Source organism: Podarcis raffonei, chromosome 9, assembly GCF_027172205.1.
Source record: "Podarcis raffonei isolate rPodRaf1 chromosome 9, rPodRaf1.pri, whole genome shotgun sequence".
NCBI classification, from domain to species: Eukaryota; Metazoa; Chordata; class Lepidosauria; order Squamata; family Lacertidae; genus Podarcis; species Podarcis raffonei.
The window spans coordinates 21,951,948-21,970,047 of NC_070610.1; the positions used below are offsets into that span (position 1 = coordinate 21,951,948).

Here is an 18,100-nt window from a genome sequence, read left to right on the forward strand (position 1 = left end):
GATTAAAATGCTGAGCTTAAACCAGGGGAAAGTAGGTGCAGGCGCCTATTTGCACCATGTTTGCTGCACAGTTAGTTTCCCCCAGTTGCTTCTCTCAGCCTAGCCTACCTCACATGGGAGTTGTGATAAAATGGGGAGCAACTCTCATATATAAGTTGCATTGAGCTCCTTGGAAGCAGGGTGGGATATAAATGGGGAGGGGGAATTAATTACCGTATTTTTTGCTCTATAAGATGCACTTTTTCTCTCCTAAAAAGTAAGGGGAAATGTGTGTGTGTCTTATGGAGCGAATGCAGGCTGCATAGCTATCCCAGAAGCCAGAACAGCAAGAGGGATCATTGCATTCACTGCGCAGCGATCCCTCTTGCTGTTCTGGCTTCTGGGATTCAGAATATTTTTTTGTTTGTTTTCCTTCTCCAAAAAACTAGGTGCGTCTTATAGAGCGAAAAATACGTTACTTCCCAGGCCTTGGTATCATTCTTTCTATAATGCCTCATGGCAGTTGCTGTTCGAGCAATTCAGTCTTGCTGTGGCTAACCTTTTTAATCATTTATGGAAAGCAGGCCCTCTGTTTCTTTCTCCTTTTCATCTTCCCTTACACGTTTTGAAGGATATTTTTGAAATGAGATTGCCTACACTGAGGGGCTCTCCTGCAAGTGCCTGTCACCCTTTATCACTTTTAATATGTAGAAATTGCTCGGAGGAATTTCCATCCAGCCTTCTCACGGTCCATAGCATTGTTGGTATTATTGCAAACATCTGCTCAGAAGTAGGAGCTTTGATCTGGGACTGTTTGCTGAATTCAGGCACGGCGAGGGACAAAGCTGAGTCGCTCACTTGGCCATGTGTGGCATGTTAGGAAAGTTGTGGTGTGTGCTGCCTAATTCCAGGTCCGTTAAAGTCAGTGGCTGCTTGTGAATGTCTGGATTGCAGCCTACGACTGCCATCAAAAGGACATTTGTTCTATTGAAATCAATGATGTTTAATTCCAGGTAAGTGCCTCCGGAGGCCACCTTGGTCATACCTGTGCATATCAATCATAGTGGTGCTACAGTGGCTTTGCAACAGTTTTTCTTCTATATTTATTGTTGTTGTTGTTGTTTAGTCGTGTCCTACTCTTCGTGATCCCATGGACCAGAGAACACCAGGCACTCCTGTCTTCCACTGCCTCCCGCAGTTTGGTCAAACTCATGCTGGTAGCTTCGAGAACACTATCCAGCCATCTCGTCCTCTGTTGTCCCCTTCTCCTTGTGCCCTCCATCTTTCCCAACAGTAATTTATATCCCACAGAAAACTACTCAAGGCAGGTCTCAATTTTAAAATATGTACCAAAAAATGCAAATAAAACATTGTTAAATATATTAAAATTACCTGAATTAAAGACATTATGGAAGAGGTAGTATTTAATTTTTTAAAAAGCACGTTGGAATAAAACTGTTGCATTTGCAAGTTATTATACAGTAATGTGATATTGATAAACGTGCCTCTTTTGCTCCTCACAAGGTCTTTGCAATACCACACACTCAGGGTTTTTGTGCGGCGGCTGGATTGTTTTGCGAGCTGTGGTGCCATGCAGCAACTTTAAGCACTACACCGGCTGTTTGCCTTGTACTGCGTAAAAGCAAACACATAGTTAAGAGATCATTTGCTTGGGTAAACTTCAGTTATCGCAGCAGCTTGTGGGGAAATAATGTCTAAAGTTTGGCTTCCTGTGGCTGCATCCTGTACCCGCTTGCTGCATTGAACTCAATGGCAGTTACTTCCAAGAAGGCATGTATAGCATTGTGTAGGTTAGGAGAGTGTCCATTAGACCATAGAATCATAGAGTTGGAAGGGACCTTGAGGGCTGTCTCATTCAACCTGCTTCAATGCAGGAAAGTTTGGGGCTCAAACTCATGAACCTGAGATTAAGAGTCTCAAGCTCTACCAACTGAGGATAGGATTTCTCTCCCCTCCCAACTTATTCCTTGATTGCTGTAGAATTACTTCTTTATTAAGGCCAGCCTACTAGTAACACAAATACAGGTCATCAATACAACTGATCGCAGCAGTATCCTTGAACGATATGCAACTGATGCATTTGAGAGAGACAGGGAGTGTTCCTTTATAGCTCTCTTTAACAATTCAGTTGACGGTATTAGCTGGTGCAGGACTTCACGGGCTATACGAACGGATGGAAGTATCAACCTATTCTAGACCTACTTTCCCCTCTAAGCAACTCTCTGGAAGTTGAGCAGGTGATGTGCCTACACAAGAAGCCACCTGGAAACTCCTCAGCTCATGTCTTGAGGTTCATGATGGAAGAAAGATGGGATGTAAATTAAAGTGTCTGGATCACTGGGCTGAGGAAAAGTAAGGCAGGGATGTGGGAGAAATGTGCTCTTTCTTTTTAACCCACTCCCCACATCACATTCCTGCTTCCAATGTCTCCCATTGTTCTACCTTGGTGTGTTTGTGACTTGGAGCCTCATTTCTGAAGCATAATATTTGAATATGCTTTGCTATTCATCACTGCTTTTCGCTGTGGATACTATCCAAAGACAGTCATGTACATACTTGCTGCAGACATTCAGGGCACACATAGCTGAAAACTAGATCCAGCTTTTATTATGTAGCACTTGCTGGTTAAAACGTGACACTCTCAGTTCATAGAATCATAAAATTGTAGAGTTGGAAGGGACCCTAAGGATCATCTAGTCCAGCCCCCTGCAGTGCAGGAATATGCAGCTGTCCCATACGGGGATCGAACCTGCAACCATGCTGTAACCAAGTGGAGGAGCCAGAAGAATGTCAATAAAATGCCCTAATCCAGATACGGAGATCTGTAAACGGCGGTAGGCTTCTGTGTAATGCTTCCTGGAGCAGGAACTGCGTTGTTCATCGGGATGTGAACGCTGTCTGTCAGAACAGCTTTTGTTTCCAGTGGATTCATTACACCTGGCCCAAAGACAAGAATAAACAACATTTTCCCGTGTATCTATGAGCTTGAAATGCATAGCTCTAGTTGATTGAACTGATTAAACTAATCAAAACTTCCTCATCACAGCTATCTGCCATCACAGCTATCTGCCAATCACCCATTCCCACCACCCTTCTGAGTAATACCCCTCCCCACCTTCTCACTATATAGAGGGATCTGGCAACTTCTGTTTCAAGTGTATCTGAAGAAGTGTGCATGCACACGAAAGCTCATACCAAGAACTAACTTAGTTGGTCTTTAAGGTGCTACTGGAAGGAAAAAAAATTTTTGTCAAAACTTCCTTGTTAGATATGCCAAGTCACCAAACTGACTTTGTGGGTATGTATATAACATATGCCCAGTTTCCACAGGGAAAGAAGCCAAAGTGACTTCGCCTTTCGTGTATAATGGGAAAGACTTATACGAATAGCAAAGCTCCCCCCCCCCCCTTGTTTGGCAAATAGGTGGGCACGCTCAGTGTCATCCAATCACCTGTGGCTGCTTTTCCTCCACCCCCTATGAGCAAGCAGCTCCACACCACCTCCCCGTTTCTACTTTTAAGGCAGATGTTTAAGTAAAATCCGTCTGAACCGTTTGCTGCCTACACTTACAGATACAGAAATCCATATAATCTGAACATTATTGTTGGGTGAGTAAAACTTGGGCTGAAAGTAAACCTGTGTCGAAGTAGAAGCTTTGCAGCTTGGAAAACATTCGCTGGAATGGTTTGTTGGGAGGAATTAGCAGTTAAGCGTACAAACTATATTGGAAACTATATTGAATGCATAAAAGAAAGATAGAAATGGGGTGTGGGGAGGAGTATTTTATTCCTCAGGGGAATGTCTGAAACTCTGATGCTGCTCTGCTTTTCTCAGTTAACAGCTTAAGGATTCCACTGCTGGAATTTTGCAAAGATACTTATGTGCAGCATAAATGAAAACTGGCAAATAATCTTGAAAATGTTTTAGCATAATTGAGCATCTGGGGCTGTCTTTTCTCCTTCTGCTGTAGCTGAATGGGCAGCTGTTTTAGAGTGATAAGGCTGGAAGGTGCAGGGAGGAGAACGCTTTGCTCTGGGATTCCCAGTGTGGCACCAGAGGACACCAGAACAGCCTCTGACACGCACCCAACTCCCCTTGTACCTGCCAAGGCCTGCTACTTCTCTCAATTTTGCATTTTAAAAATTGAGGGTTGGGCTTTTATTTGGGGGGGGGGCGGCCTGCTTTTTTGCCTGTGTTCCGTTTGTTTTCAGTGTGTGTTTTGTCTGGCAGGATTCTGACAATCATCAGTTTTTCTTCTGTGAAATGGGTACCAATGACAGTTTCTTAGATTTCCTAATGTGTCTCCAGAGCCCAAAAGGCTGGGATCTCCAGGCTTAAGTTTCTAAAAACTTTTTTACAAGCTGCAACATGCGTGCCGTTGCTATCTTTCCTTCTTTTTCTTTTTTTAAAGTTAGAGGACAAGCCCTGGTGGCAAGTTTTTTACCAGTTGGTATATCAGAAATGGCAATCGTATTATAAGCAGAAGCTTGCAATAGCAATTGTATTTACCTGCAAAAGTGTTGCCTTTCAAAAGCTGCAATATGTGATACCCTTCTGAACCTGCTGTGTTCAAAACAGATGTTCGAATACCAGGCATCAGAAATAACTGAATATTTATTGTGACTATTGTCGTACTTTCATAGGACAAGAGAGAAATGCAGCTGCAGCCCTATAAGAGCTATGGGCTAGGACTATCCTACTCTGGATAGCAGAATTAGCTAGAGCATGGTGTTGATAACACCAAGTTTGCAGGTTCAATCCCCACAAGGTTTTCAACCTTTTGAGTCCACAGCTCCCTTGACCAACCACATTCTTTTTGCAGCACGACTGTGGGGCTCAGGAGCCCAGTTTGGTTGACCCTTTCCTGCAGAGCTGGCAGCCCCTCACCCTTTCTTGAACACCCTCCCTTGCGGAGGGTTCCCTCAGCCTCCTCTCCCCTCTCCTTGGGAGTCCTCTGGGCAGCCGCTGCCGCTGCCCCTGGTCTCTGAGCTGCCCTCCTGCCCCACAGAGAGGTGCCTCCTCACACTGCCCCACAGGGGCCTGGGACTTGTCTGCCCATTCCCAACAGCAAGGGCTGGTGAAGTGGCTGGCTGGGCTCCCTCGCCCACTTGCTTACTTACTCCAAGGCCACCTTAGCTCCTGGCAACCAGCATCCCATGGCCAGCCCAGAGTCACCATTGGCCTGGGGAGCCTGTAGCCAGGGCTGCTGCAACAGCTTTGCAATCCTTTGGGAGGCAGAGATGCAAGAGGGGGAGGAAAAAGGGACAGAGGCCAGTGTTGCCCACAGCACCCCTGACCATCATTCAGGGTGCCCCAGGGTGCCACAACACACTGGTTGAAAACCACTGCCATTTGGGATAGCTGCATATTCCTGCAATGCAAGGGGTTGGACTTGATGATCCTCAGGCTTCCTTCAAACAAGTCTATGATTCTATGTTTGCGAGGGCTCTGTGGATTATGTAACATAATTTTTTAAAAAACTTTTTTATTCAAAATTAAAACGAAACATATTATCCAGAAACATACCATCCTTATTCCCCCCCCCCACAAACCCCACCCCCACCCCCCGACATCCCTCAGTTCCAGTCTTTGATTTCTCTAAGAATGCTGTTTTCTGCATGTTACACAGTTGTATAGATCCTCAAACTATTTAGCTGATTATTATCATTAAAAAGTTTGTGAATGCTTATTCAAAGCCAGCCAAGGAGTCCAGTTCGCTTTGTTGCGTCTTCAAATACTTTGTAAAGTGTTCCCATTCATCTTTAAAGTCACAGTTATCCTTATCCCGTAGCTTATATGTCCTGTAGCTTATACTTACCTGGCAGGGGAGACACCTTGATCGTGGAACATAAATTGAAGGACGTTAGAGGGTAGAGCTGGTTTGGTTTTTTTAGTTTAGATTGTGAAGGTTAGAGTAGAAACTCCTATCAAGATACATTAGCAGGGGTGGGAATGCATAGACGAGTGAGATTAAATTTATTGCAAGAGCAGAGGGAGCTCTCATGTGGCAGAGGCTAGTGGGTGTTGCGAGCTTTGTGTAATTTAGATTGGGTGCCTTTGGAACAGCAAAGTAAATGGTGCAATAAAACCTGTCCACAGAAAGCAGGAATAATTATGTATTTAAATGAATGAGTAACTACTGACATCCTAATTTTTGTGCAATATAGTATACTTTGGAAAAGAGGTAACAACTTGGATTTTAAGTTGTTGGTATTTAGTAGTAGTACAAGAATGTGTTGAACAACATTTTCAGAGTATACCACAGACATATTTTCAGTTCATAATGCTTTGCAACAGATGTGGTTTGCTAATATATATAAATTTACTGATAGCACTTACATATTATTGGCTTTCCAACCATAGAATGTTAAAACAAAATAAAAAAATTCCTTCCAGTAGCACCTTAGAGACCAACTAAATTTGTTATTTTGTTTCGACTACGGCAGACCAACACGGCTACCTACCTGTAACATAGAATGTTAAAATACAATAATGATAACAGAATAAAAAGAGTAAACAAATAATGGATTAAAAATTGAATGTTGATTTTTTATATATAAAAAATCACCTGAAAGTTAAATAGCATAGTGATCTAGACAGTATTACTGATATAAAATTCAGAGGATTCATGATTTCACAATTTAAAAGTTTGAATTGGTTTGGGTTTTTTTAAGTCTGTACCTGGTGCCTAAAATGAAATAAAGTTTATTCTATACCTTGGGACAGGAGCATATTTTAGCAGCAATTTGTGCAAAATGAATAGGACTCTGTAGTCAGTGACTCTCTGCTGCAAGGTCACATCAGTGAGCATTGCTGTGCTATGCAGCTTTTTATCTGGTGGATGAAACAGTATAATTTTCATTACACATAAATGGTGAGTGGCATCTAAACAAGTCATGCGTTGACTAGACCTATTGGAAATGGGACTTCTACCATCGTTGATCTCATGGGATCTACTCTTGACTTAGTCAGATGCCACTCTATGGCAAATTTGGAGGATCGCAAAATGCAGTAATCTCTCTTGTTTTTCTTCTTTTTTTTTAATAAATTTTTATTGGTTTTTTCCACACATAATACAAGACAATACAACACAATACAAGACATACAAACATATAAACACGTATAATTTCTTAACCTTTCATTTCTTAAGCCTTCTTTCAGCGACTTCCCCATACCTCCCCTTTCTGCATCCCTGTTGTCAATTTTTTCAGCATCCCCTGATTTCAATATAACACTTTCTTTAGGTCTTATTTCTCGTATCCAATTGCTAATCGCTGCAATTCTATTTTACGTTACCCAAAACATTTTAGCATTCATTAATTTTACAACAGTTCTTAAGATAAATTTTAAACTTCTTCCAATCTTCTTCCACCGTCTCTTTCCCTTTAATCTCTCTTGTTTTTCAGGCTCCTTCGTCCAGAATGATAACCTGTGGACCAGCCTTCTCGTTCGCCCGGTGCCTCTTGCGGAGAAAAATCGTCACTCTGGACAGCCTTGAAGATAGCAAATTATGCCGCTGTTTATCCACCATGGACCTTATTGCCCTGGGAGTAGGAAGCACTCTCGGTGCTGGCGTTTACGTCCTCGCTGGAGAAGTTGCAAAAGCCAATTCCGGACCTAGCATTGTAGTTTCTTTCCTCATAGCAGCCTTGGCTTCCGTGATGGCAGGGCTTTGTTATGCAGAATTTGGTGCTCGCGTTCCAAAGACTGGCTCTGCCTATCTGTATACTTACGTCACTGTTGGCGAACTCTGGGCTTTTATCACAGGCTGGAATCTCATTTTGTCTTATGTCATAGGTGAGTTTGGAAGACCTCGTAAGAAAACGCCAACCACAGCCTACTTGGCTTTTCTCTCCTGGCTGCTGTTCATAACTGGAGTAATCTTTTGCTTTCATGCATAAATGTGCACAGAGGGAGAGAGAACACTTTTGGGGGGACATGCTCTCAATGTTCCTGACCTTTTGGTGGCTTTTGGCAGCAGTGTGAATGGGACAATATCCAGCAGCCAGCAATATGAGAAGGGGATAGAATTGCAATGCATTGAAATGATGAGAGGTGAATGGCATATGGGCTAGGAAAAAGGTTCTTCAAGCACAAGAATAGGGTGTGGATCCCTGTAGTGGTTATGGAAACCAAAGGAAATGAACAATAGTCATATTATTCTCTTGGTTATGTGACTAAATTAAATATACCACTACATTACATGATGATCTGACTTTTCAGGCATTAATGAACTCAGGTTCTCACCTTCAGCATTTTATTTTCAAAATTACCCTATAAAGTTGGTTGGGCTGATGTGACTTGCCCATTGTCAACCTGTAAACTAAATGGCTAGTGGAGAATTGACCTCTGGCCTCCCATGTCCCATTCCAACACTTTTTCTACTATGCCACACTTGTGCCCAAGCCACGTGTAGATTCCAGAGATAAAATTATGCTCTCTGAGAGCAACATCAGACAATCCCCAAATTGCTTTTGATGACATGCCTCTCTTGACAAAGAGGACAAAGCCTTTGATGTCACTGCAAACATCCAGCCTATTTTCTAAATTGTGGTAGAGATAATTATTTATTTATTTTTGGAAATAATTTTTGCTAATATAATTCTTAGAACAACTACTTGGTTTCTCTTGTCTTCAACCGTTGTGTAAATAATGTTGGGCGTGTGGTGCAACATTCATCTTCCTTTTGAAGACAGAGCAGCAAGAGTTTCTCAGATTGTCATCGAACATGAGGCCCCCGTGCTTATTCCTGAAATTCTCACCGCGCAGAGCAACCAGTGTTGTCCTGGGAATGTGCACGCATGGAAGAAGCAGTTTCTGACTCTGTGTTAATGTGAATAACTGCTGGGAATTTTCAGCCAGGACTAGGCAAATGCAGAGACCCATTTCTCAGTCACTGCCAGGAAGCAATAGCTGAGACTGGGAGACATGATTGGTTAGGCATTGCTTCCTCCACATGGCTGTATCCCTTGGGATGCTCTGCATGGAAAACGCTTCACAGTTCCACCCAGTTGGTTGCTGTAAATATTAAATAAATTAACTGTTTGTGCTGTCAGTTGGTACAATGTTGTTGCTAGAAATAACAATACAATGCATTGCAACAACAGGGCACCCGTGAAATAAAGTCATAGCATGTAGAAAAATGAACTCACGCTGTAGCAAAAAAAGAAGCAGCACTAAATAGACTGAAAATGCACATTTCCTCATGAAGCATGTATTCTAAGAAGAATGTAGAGTTTTTGACAAGATTTCCAGAAAATGGGGTGAGGCCAATGCTATTCCCACTCAAAGTAGATCCACTGAACTTACTGGAAATGGCTGACTTAAGTTCATTAATTTCAGTGTGTCAACTTTGAGTAGAATTAGCACTGGGTACAACTTACTATCTCATTTCATTGCTTCATCAAAACCAACTTAGAATTGAGGGATTTCTCATGGTAGCAGCTGAAAATAACCTTCTGGCCTGTATCGGGTCTCTTCCAAAAAACCATATTATCTGATGTGAGTCATCTGCAGTTTCCCAAATGGGGATTTATTGTTTCCAAAATAGAGATTTATTTCCAACATTAGGAAGGGGTACAAGGCTGCAACATAACACAAAACCACATCCAGAATAGAGAAGAGCACAGATATGGGCCTCAATAGCCCAATATGTCTCAATAACAGCGAAAGATTCCACAACATTTTATATATAATAATGCCTAGTAAATACATGTAGGTTTTGTCTTTTACAATTCTGATAATTGCATTGTGATGTCCATTGTTTTTGTTCCATTTCATTAAGGTACATCAAGTGTAGCAAGAGCGTGGAGTGGTACCTTTGATGAACTCCTTGGGAAACAAATTGGTTACTTTTTCAGGACCTACTTCAGAATGAATTATTCAGGTCTAGCAGAGTACCCAGATTTTTTTGCTGTCTGCCTTATATTGCTCCTAGCAGGTAAAAAATATATATACTTAATATTCATTTTTCATATCGTAATTTTGCTAAGGGGAAAATTCTGCCCAGAGGGCAGGGTATGTTTAGCCTCAAGCATGACATATCTGCAAGTTTAGGAATCCTATCAACCTGTGGGCCCAAAAATTTGGTTCTAGTTTTTATTCTGTCACTTTTGTTTCCTTTTGAACAATATCTTCATACCTCAGTTTAGGATATCCTAATTTCAAGTGGAGATCACACATGCATATCATTGCAATTCTAGATTATAATTTCTTTAACTACTTGTGGAAATGTTTGTGTGTATACTGGATATATGTATCATACAAGGGTACAAACTTTAGGAAATTAAAATTAAAATTCTAATCCAGTGCAGCCCATTTTTGGAGAAATGTTTATTTTAAACATATTTATTACTGGATTAATCTGCTCCAGTAAAAGTTAGCAAGAGTAGTTAGATAACTTTGTTCTTCATATCATTTATATTTGTAATAATAATATAATAATAATTGTTGTTGTTGTTTGTTGTTGTTGTTTTATTTATACCCCACCCATCTGGCTGGGTTTCCCCAGCCACTCTGAGCAATTTACAGCATATCTAAAAGCATAATAAAAACATCAAGTGTTAAAAACCTCCCAAACAGGGCTGCCTTCAAATGTCTTCTAAAAAATAATATTAATTGTATTGCTTTTGGTCAGAAAAATAGACTTAATGTTAGAGATATAAGTTTGAGCTCTCGACTATTGCCTCTTCTTCTCAAGCCAGGGCTGGTCCACACATTCACTAGTCTAGGAATGTCATATGCATAATGAGTAAGAAGCTTATGCCCATGTTGCCTGTTGCATGTACAATGCAATGCCCTTCACGGGTAGATGCATATGTACAATTCCAACAATCTCCCTAACTCAAAGGCCATGTGGAATTTAAAAATAATCACCATCAGGTAGAGTTGTGTTGTGTGTGTGCTGGTGGATATAAGGCCATTTGCTTCTGACCTGTGAAAGGGATTTCTAGGTGGAGCTTATCTCCTATTCTGAAGTCATGTTTACATCCCCAGAGAAAAATATGGACTTGAATGCTTTCTGTGTGTACAGAATTTCCAGCTTGGTGAGTCTGTGAACCAGCCTTATGAGATAGCTCATGTAAACAAAACATTGTCAAATTGTAATAATGTAACATGTAGACCTTAATTATGTAACTTAATTTTAAAAATATTGTTTTATAGGCCTATTATCATTTGGAGTCAAAGAATCTGCATGGGTGAATAAAATCTTCACTGCTGTTAACATCTTGGTCCTCCTCTTCGTGATGACTTCTGGTTTTGTGAAAGGCGATCTTCATAACTGGAAGAAAACAGAAGAATTTCTTATAAACTACACAGTATACATAGAGTAATACAGGGTTTTTTTTGTTTGCTTTACTGCTTTGTTTGCTTAGAATGGAGACTTTGGAACATAATAATCTATAAGCTATGTGATGGGATTTATCCATGTTTTAATAAAAATAAATGTAACATTTTAGATTTAATGCCCAACTAACAGTTGCATCGTCAACCGAGAGTGAGGAAAGCGTTTTATTTTATTTTATTTTATTTTTGGCCAGAGGTGAGACATTTTCAATGACACGTTTTGGTTGTAATATCCTGGCTTGATCCAAAGCTGGAAACCATAATTTCCAGCTTTGGGTGAAAAAGGAAAGCTGTAAATTACAGGCTTCCTGATTTAATCACCTCAAAAGGGAAAACGGAAAAGCAAAACAGCTGCTTATACAGGCAAAGGGTTTGTGCATTTCTCATCTTATTAGGCCAACATCATCGTCCAAGCTAGTTCATTATGGTCCTCATAGGCAGTTCATTTTTCATGCAGTGAATACTGCTAAATACCACATCCGTACGTGGGGAAACTTGTCACAGAGCTGCAAAATCCCTCTGATAGGAATAAGTAGCTAAAAGTGAGTTTAAATGTCCTGACATTTTCAGTGCTTAAGTCCAAACCTGCAATTTCAGTGTGCATTGGGCTTTGAACCCTGCACTGTTTCCATGCTCAGCTCATATCTTTCTGTGCTACGTATGGGAACATCATGGCATCGAGACTTTAAATGTACTTGGGGGGCGGTTCTGACACTTCAGGACAAAGGGTAAAAAAGCAAAGAATAAAAAGCACCTGTGCACAATTAACCTTTGATTTATGTGTGTGAATGTTGAGAGTTGTGTACCCAACCACTCAAGTTATGATGTGGGGTTTGTAAGTCCCATGCCTACACAGGATACGACGTAATTATTATTTGTTTGTTTTTTTAAGAAACCTGTCATCTTCTGAAAATGTGACAAGTGCATTTGGAGTTGGTGGCTTCATGCCATATGGCTTTACAGGAACACTGGCTGGTGCTGCAACCTGCTTTTATGCTTTTATAGGATTTGATTGCATCGCAACAACTGGTAAGCTGCCTTTTAAAAAAAGGGTCATGCAGTTGAAGTTGTGATTTACATGTGCTGGAGCTGTAGTGTAAAACCACTGTGTTCCTATAGCATGATCCTATACATTTTAGAGAAAGACCTGCAGACGCAATGCTAGAGTGCATGCTTTGCATTCAAAAGGATCTTGGTTCTCAGGTTTGCCATATTTCAAAAAGTGACATGTGTTGCCATACATCCAGATTTCCCAGGACATTTTGACAATTTCCACCCAGACACTGCTTCTGAATGCAGCATTCCAGATATGTCTGGGGAATTCTGGACTATGGCAACCCTATTGGTTCTTCACTTGATGGTGTTTCCAGTTAAAAGGATTTCCAAAGAGACCTTTGCTTGAGTCTGTAGGCAGTTCGCTAAGCTTTTTGGACCTGTGGGCACTTTTGCAAACTGTACACACAGAGGTGCGCAGTCACACTGCAGCCTATTCTACTGGCTACAACAGAATGCTTCTTTCAAGCCTAATTTTCAGTAGGGGGAAGGTGGATGTAACCCTGTGACCATTGTGGAGGGTCTCTGTGGGTGCATGTGTGCCCACAGGCACTATGTTGGCAACCTCTGTTATTACTCCAGGTAAGCATGCATAGGATTTGCAGAGCAGAAGCCACCAAACACTCTGATGCGATCTTTGTTCATTTCTCTCTTGGCCTGAAAATCTTACCAACTCTGCCCAATTCATTCTGTATCACAAACAGAATGGCAAGATCTGTTTCTTGTCACACTTTAAAATCCATTCAGCATGATAATGTGTAATTGACATAAATTACATAGGCCAAAGGAGAGACATCTTGTCCTCCTTTCTAATTTGTTGCATGTTCTAAAAAGGCATTAAATTGGTTTTAAGAACCATGTTATCTGTCTCTCCAAGGCATATATATTAAGTTCTACTTTGTGACTTCATGCTCAGTCACCCCTAATAATTGGAAATATGCGTAGGCTCAGTACACTGAGAACCTCTAAAACCTGCTTTCTCAGCCAGAGGTAGCATACAGTGTTTCTACGGTAGCTTTTTTTCACTCCTACATTACACCATTTGCTCCCTCACTTGGCTTAGAGAATTCACAAGTTTCTATCAAAGAGCTATGTTTTCATTTCCTCTTCCTCATTCCCTGTATCATCCAGGTTTGTTTGTTTGTTTTTGGCAGTAGCAATTTTTTGAACTTTCATTGCAATCACAGACCAAAGCACTTTTATCTTACCTGGTTTGAAGGTGTTATTGGTGACCTTATAGTAGTGCCTCTGTGCTTTGCTTACCTGCCCACTATCCCATTTTCACCACCTGTTTGACGACACCACCCATTTCTCTCTCTCTCTCTCTCTCTCTCCCCCCTCTCTCTCAGCACAATAGCAGTTATTTCTGAACCAGCATGTGTAGTACTGTGCTGCTGTGTTATATAAATTGGTGTATTTTAAAATCTCCCCCCCCCCGGGCCAATAATACTTGTTTTTATCTTCACAAATCACACAGAATTCAATTTAGACCAATAACTTGATCCCATCTGGGGTCTCTGTATTTTTCAGTACTCCTGCTAGATAAAAAGTCTTTTGTATAAAAAATAAATCTCATGGATGCACTTTGCCCAACAGGACACACAATCTTGCTGTTTCCCATCTTTCGTACTCTTAGTCACACTAAGAATAAAATGTTGTTTTTCTCCATAGGGGAAGAAGTCAAGAATCCCCAGAAAGCCATACCTATTGGGATTGTAACTTCCTTGCTTGTCTGCTTCTTGGCCTACTTTGGTGTTTCAGCTGCTTTAACTCTGATGATGCCGTACTATTTAATCGATGAGAAAAGTCCTCTCCCTGTAGCCTTTGAGTATGTCGGATGGGGCCCAGCGAAATATGTTGTAGCAGTGGGATCTCTGTGTGCTTTATCGACAAGGTAAAAATAAGGAAAACTAAGTCATTGCCAGGAAAATGGAGCTATTTTAAAAAGTTTTGATTCATTAGGTTTGCTAAACAGAGATATTTAGAATAATTATGTAGTTTGTTACAGTTCAAATGTAGCTCAGCTGTGTAAGTCAACTGTTTAAGTTCTTATTTTGTGGACTTTTTCCTTGTGAAAGGAAAAGTTACGTTCATAAGTTCATTTCTTTCTGCCTTTGCTAATTTATTGACCATCATATTTGTTGAATATTGTTAAGAATGCACTGGAGTGATATTAAAATACATGTAGTAGTGTAGGTAATGAATGTATATTTAAGTACTTTTTCCAGGCTCAGGTTCTTGGTTTTGTTGTTGTTGTTTTTAAAAAGCGTATATTGAAAATGCATGTTTTAACATAATTTTGGTGTAAAATCAGGGGAAGTATAATTTTGCAGAAACCTTATGCTCAAATTTGTCTGAACTATCCAAAATCCATCATGAAAGTGTCTGCATTTCTAAATATAAGCATGTACTAAAGAAGCTGCATCTAATTTGGGCTTCATAAATCACTTACACTGGCTGCGTTTCCACTTGAAGTGGCTTTACCATAGGTTGGAAAAGACCCCCACGATTATTAGGAACACCCTTCCTGTCCTACTCATTTCGAAATAAATGTGGCTTAATTGCAAATTGCTCAAGTAAGCATTTAGTGCAGGGATTCGGTGTTTTTAAAACTTATCAGGGCTGTACAAGCTTCCTAACATTTGCATATGCTTATTTCATTAACAGTGCCGAGGCTGCTTAGCTGATATGGCATTTAAAATCATACAGTTTAGCATACACTGTGACCTGTTTAGCATCCTGCAGCGAATTAAGTAAGATGTCACGTTTACTTCACTTTTGTCAAATGCAGACATATCACTCCTAGTCGCTTGATCATGTCACAGTGCTTCCAGACGGCTTGTTGCAGCAGGGGCACTGCATACAAGCTGACTGGGATTAATGTTTACAAGAGAGCAGGCAGGACCACAGACCTTGGGCCACCCTGTAAAAGACCCGTAAGATATCTGGGAATCTGGCAATGTACAGATTCTGGAGCAGACCCCAATCCAGTCCAAGTCCACGAGTATTGGATCACTGGGTCTGTCAGATTGTTTCCCGGATCCTATTTGACATGAGGATTCCGTTAGAGCACAGATTGGGCAAAGAGGTACTTAACAAGAATGAAGTTTTAGGCTTAAATGACTTAATACATGATATAATGGGTTTTTGGCATTTTAAAAAAGTGTTTTCTGATATTGCCTGTTTCAATCCTGCTGCCTGGTGCAATCATTCAAGGTGCTGGTGACGCTTAATTGCATTGCAAGTATTACTACATGTTTTCTACTGGTATACCATTTTGGGGGGAAACTGCAGTGAAGGCTCAAGTTTCTTCAGTTTTGAGTATTTTACTTCAACTGTTACAGGCATTCTAAAAATCATAAATAAATCACGTGATCACAAGTGACTAATGGTGTAATAGATAGCATTAAGATAGTAATAATTAAATTGATAGATTTTTTCAGTCAATAATAAAAAAAAGTAAACCACAAGAGTTATCATTACAATTCACCAGGTTAATCTAACATTTTGGGGCCTTCCTCTGCAAACCTGGAGGTTTTGTGTCAGCAGCTTATCCTTGAAATATGGGTAGGAATATTACCGTAATTCTGCCTTAATCATTGGCATAGGACAGATCACTTAATTAGGTTTGAAACAAACCTCTCTTCAGAGGATATAGGAAATAACGACACAAGAATTTTACTGTGAGGACCTTGCAACGCCCAAGTAGAAAAGTGTAGTTGAGGTTCCACCCCTCCAAATATTGTGAGGAAATCTTCGTGCCTGTGACAGACGCAATGTGATCTCTGTGGTGAAGAAGGTGAAGGTGTTGCTCCATACAGAGAAATACATTCTGTGATCCCTGAAAGTGTTTGAAATAGACCATAAAGGCTGCAAAGTACTCTGTGCATTAAAAAAAAAGCCTGCGCACAATATATAAAAATTAACTGAATGGTTGAAGAAACTTGTGTCTTAACTGCAGTGTGTCTCATGTACAATTTATCTGCATCCCATCCCACGTTTCTGGTATCGTATGCTGTTAATTGGCCTTGGTTGTTTTTTTCCTCTAATGCATTGCATGACTTTGTGTTGGCCATGTTGCATGTTCTTTTGCTTTTTATCCAGTCTCCTTGGATCCATTTTCCCAATGCCGCGTGTAATCTATGCTATGGCGGAGGATGGGTTGCTTTTCAAATGTCTAGCTCGTATCAATCCCAAAACGAAGACTCCTCTTGTTGCTACTTTGTCATCAGGTGCTGTAGCAGGTGAGGCTCTAAGCGAATTTATTATCAGGAAAAGGGACATCTTCACCCGTGATCAAATGTAGATTCTGAAGCAGTCGCAGCTCAAATGATAAAATGTGAATCTCAAGAGTTCAACTATTAAACCTTTGGTGTTTGTCTCAAGCCTCGTTTTTGGTTATTAGAAGTGCATTTTACACATACAGTTTCCCTTTCTCCATTGTCTGCGTTTCGGATTGTCTGTTAGTGCATAATATTCTTACTGTGGCATTTGAACAATTAAATTTTTTTGTTCTAGTCTTCTGGGCTCTATGTTCCCTTTGCCCCGCATTCTGTTTGCCATGGCACGAGATGGTTTACTCTTTAGATTTCTTGCCAAAGTGAGCAAGAGGCAGTCTCCAGTTGCTGCCACAATGACAGCAGGGCTCATCTCCGGTAAGCTCTTAAAGCAGGTCTTGCCTAACTGGGACCTCAACCCCATTTTCACGTGCAAAATTTATGTTAATAAGATGGGCCTGCTTGCTAACTTTCTGTGCATGCAAATTGGGGACAAAACTGCTGACTAATCAGAAGAAGCAACAATTCTGAATTGTGGTGGCGGTGCTGGTGCTGGTTGTGGAGGAGCAAGCACATTGGAGGACTTCTCCAAACCTTTCCTCTGCTGTGACCAATGGTACCTTTTTATGCATATGCAAAGAAGGAAGTGTGAGTGAATAGCTATAAAGCGTCCTGGCTTTCTCACTGAATTTTGCCATTTGGGCTATTTTCATCCCAGCCCTTCATATACTTCCTCTGTAGTTAATATGTTGTTTAAAGTATATTTGACAATTTAATAACTGCAAATGTAGCATTAAAAGTATTCCCCTCCCCTGCCAATATGACATTAATATCTAAAGCTCAGCAGAGATAGTCCCTCCATTTTAAACGGTGTTAAGAGTAAATGTCTGGTTTTTTAAAAAGATTAAATATTTAATACATGTCAATACCAACATATAAGTGCTAATTATATTTTGCTTATACAATAACTGGGGAGCCTGTGTGGTGTAGTGGTTAAAAGCGGTAGACTTGTAATCTGGGGAACCGGGTTCGGGTCCCCGCTCCTCCATATGCAGCTGCTGGGTGACCCTGGGCTAGTCACACTTCTCTGAAGTCTGTCAGCCCCACTCACCTCACAGAGTGTTTGTTGTGGGGGAGGAAGGGAAAGGAGATTGTTAGTCGCTTTGAGACTCCTTTGGGTAGTGATAAAGCGGGATAGCAAATCCAAACTCTTCTTCTTCTTCTTGATGGCTAAAGTTTGCAAAAAAGAAAGCAGATAAACAGAGGTGTCAGGATAGGTAATTTAGAGAATAACCATTTTCTTAAATTGTGGACTTAGTGCAATCTTCCAAATCTTGGTTGCAGTTTTCTGTGACTTCAAATGAAAATGCAATGATACCTCTTTGCTAGCTTCTAACTTTTCAAGATGTTGAAGCTAGACTTTA

General features: G+C 40.7%; 1 protein-coding gene across 6 annotated transcripts in view; it reads left to right on the forward strand.

Moving 5' to 3' along the window:
- Window positions 1-18,100, forward strand: part of SLC7A2 (solute carrier family 7 member 2) — a 69,359-nt gene that overhangs the window by 40,068 nt on the left and 11,191 nt on the right. For 4 of the 6 annotated variants that reach the window (XM_053404476.1, XM_053404475.1, XM_053404472.1 and 1 more), the window contains 6 exons: window positions 7,407-7,797; window positions 9,785-9,940; window positions 11,164-11,329; window positions 12,239-12,375; window positions 14,071-14,293; window positions 16,504-16,643. In XM_053404476.1, coding sequence (XP_053260451.1) covers window positions 7,422-7,797; window positions 9,785-9,940; window positions 11,164-11,329; window positions 12,239-12,375; window positions 14,071-14,293; window positions 16,504-16,643 — 1,198 coding nt within the window. In that variant the 5' untranslated portion in view covers window positions 7,407-7,421. Of the gene's footprint in view, window positions 1-3,509; window positions 3,609-7,406; window positions 7,798-9,784; window positions 9,941-11,163; window positions 11,330-12,238; window positions 12,376-14,070; window positions 14,294-16,503; window positions 16,644-16,917; window positions 17,055-18,100 lie in introns of those variants that run through there. The other 2 variants (XM_053404474.1, XM_053404477.1) reach the window with 2 other exon arrangements.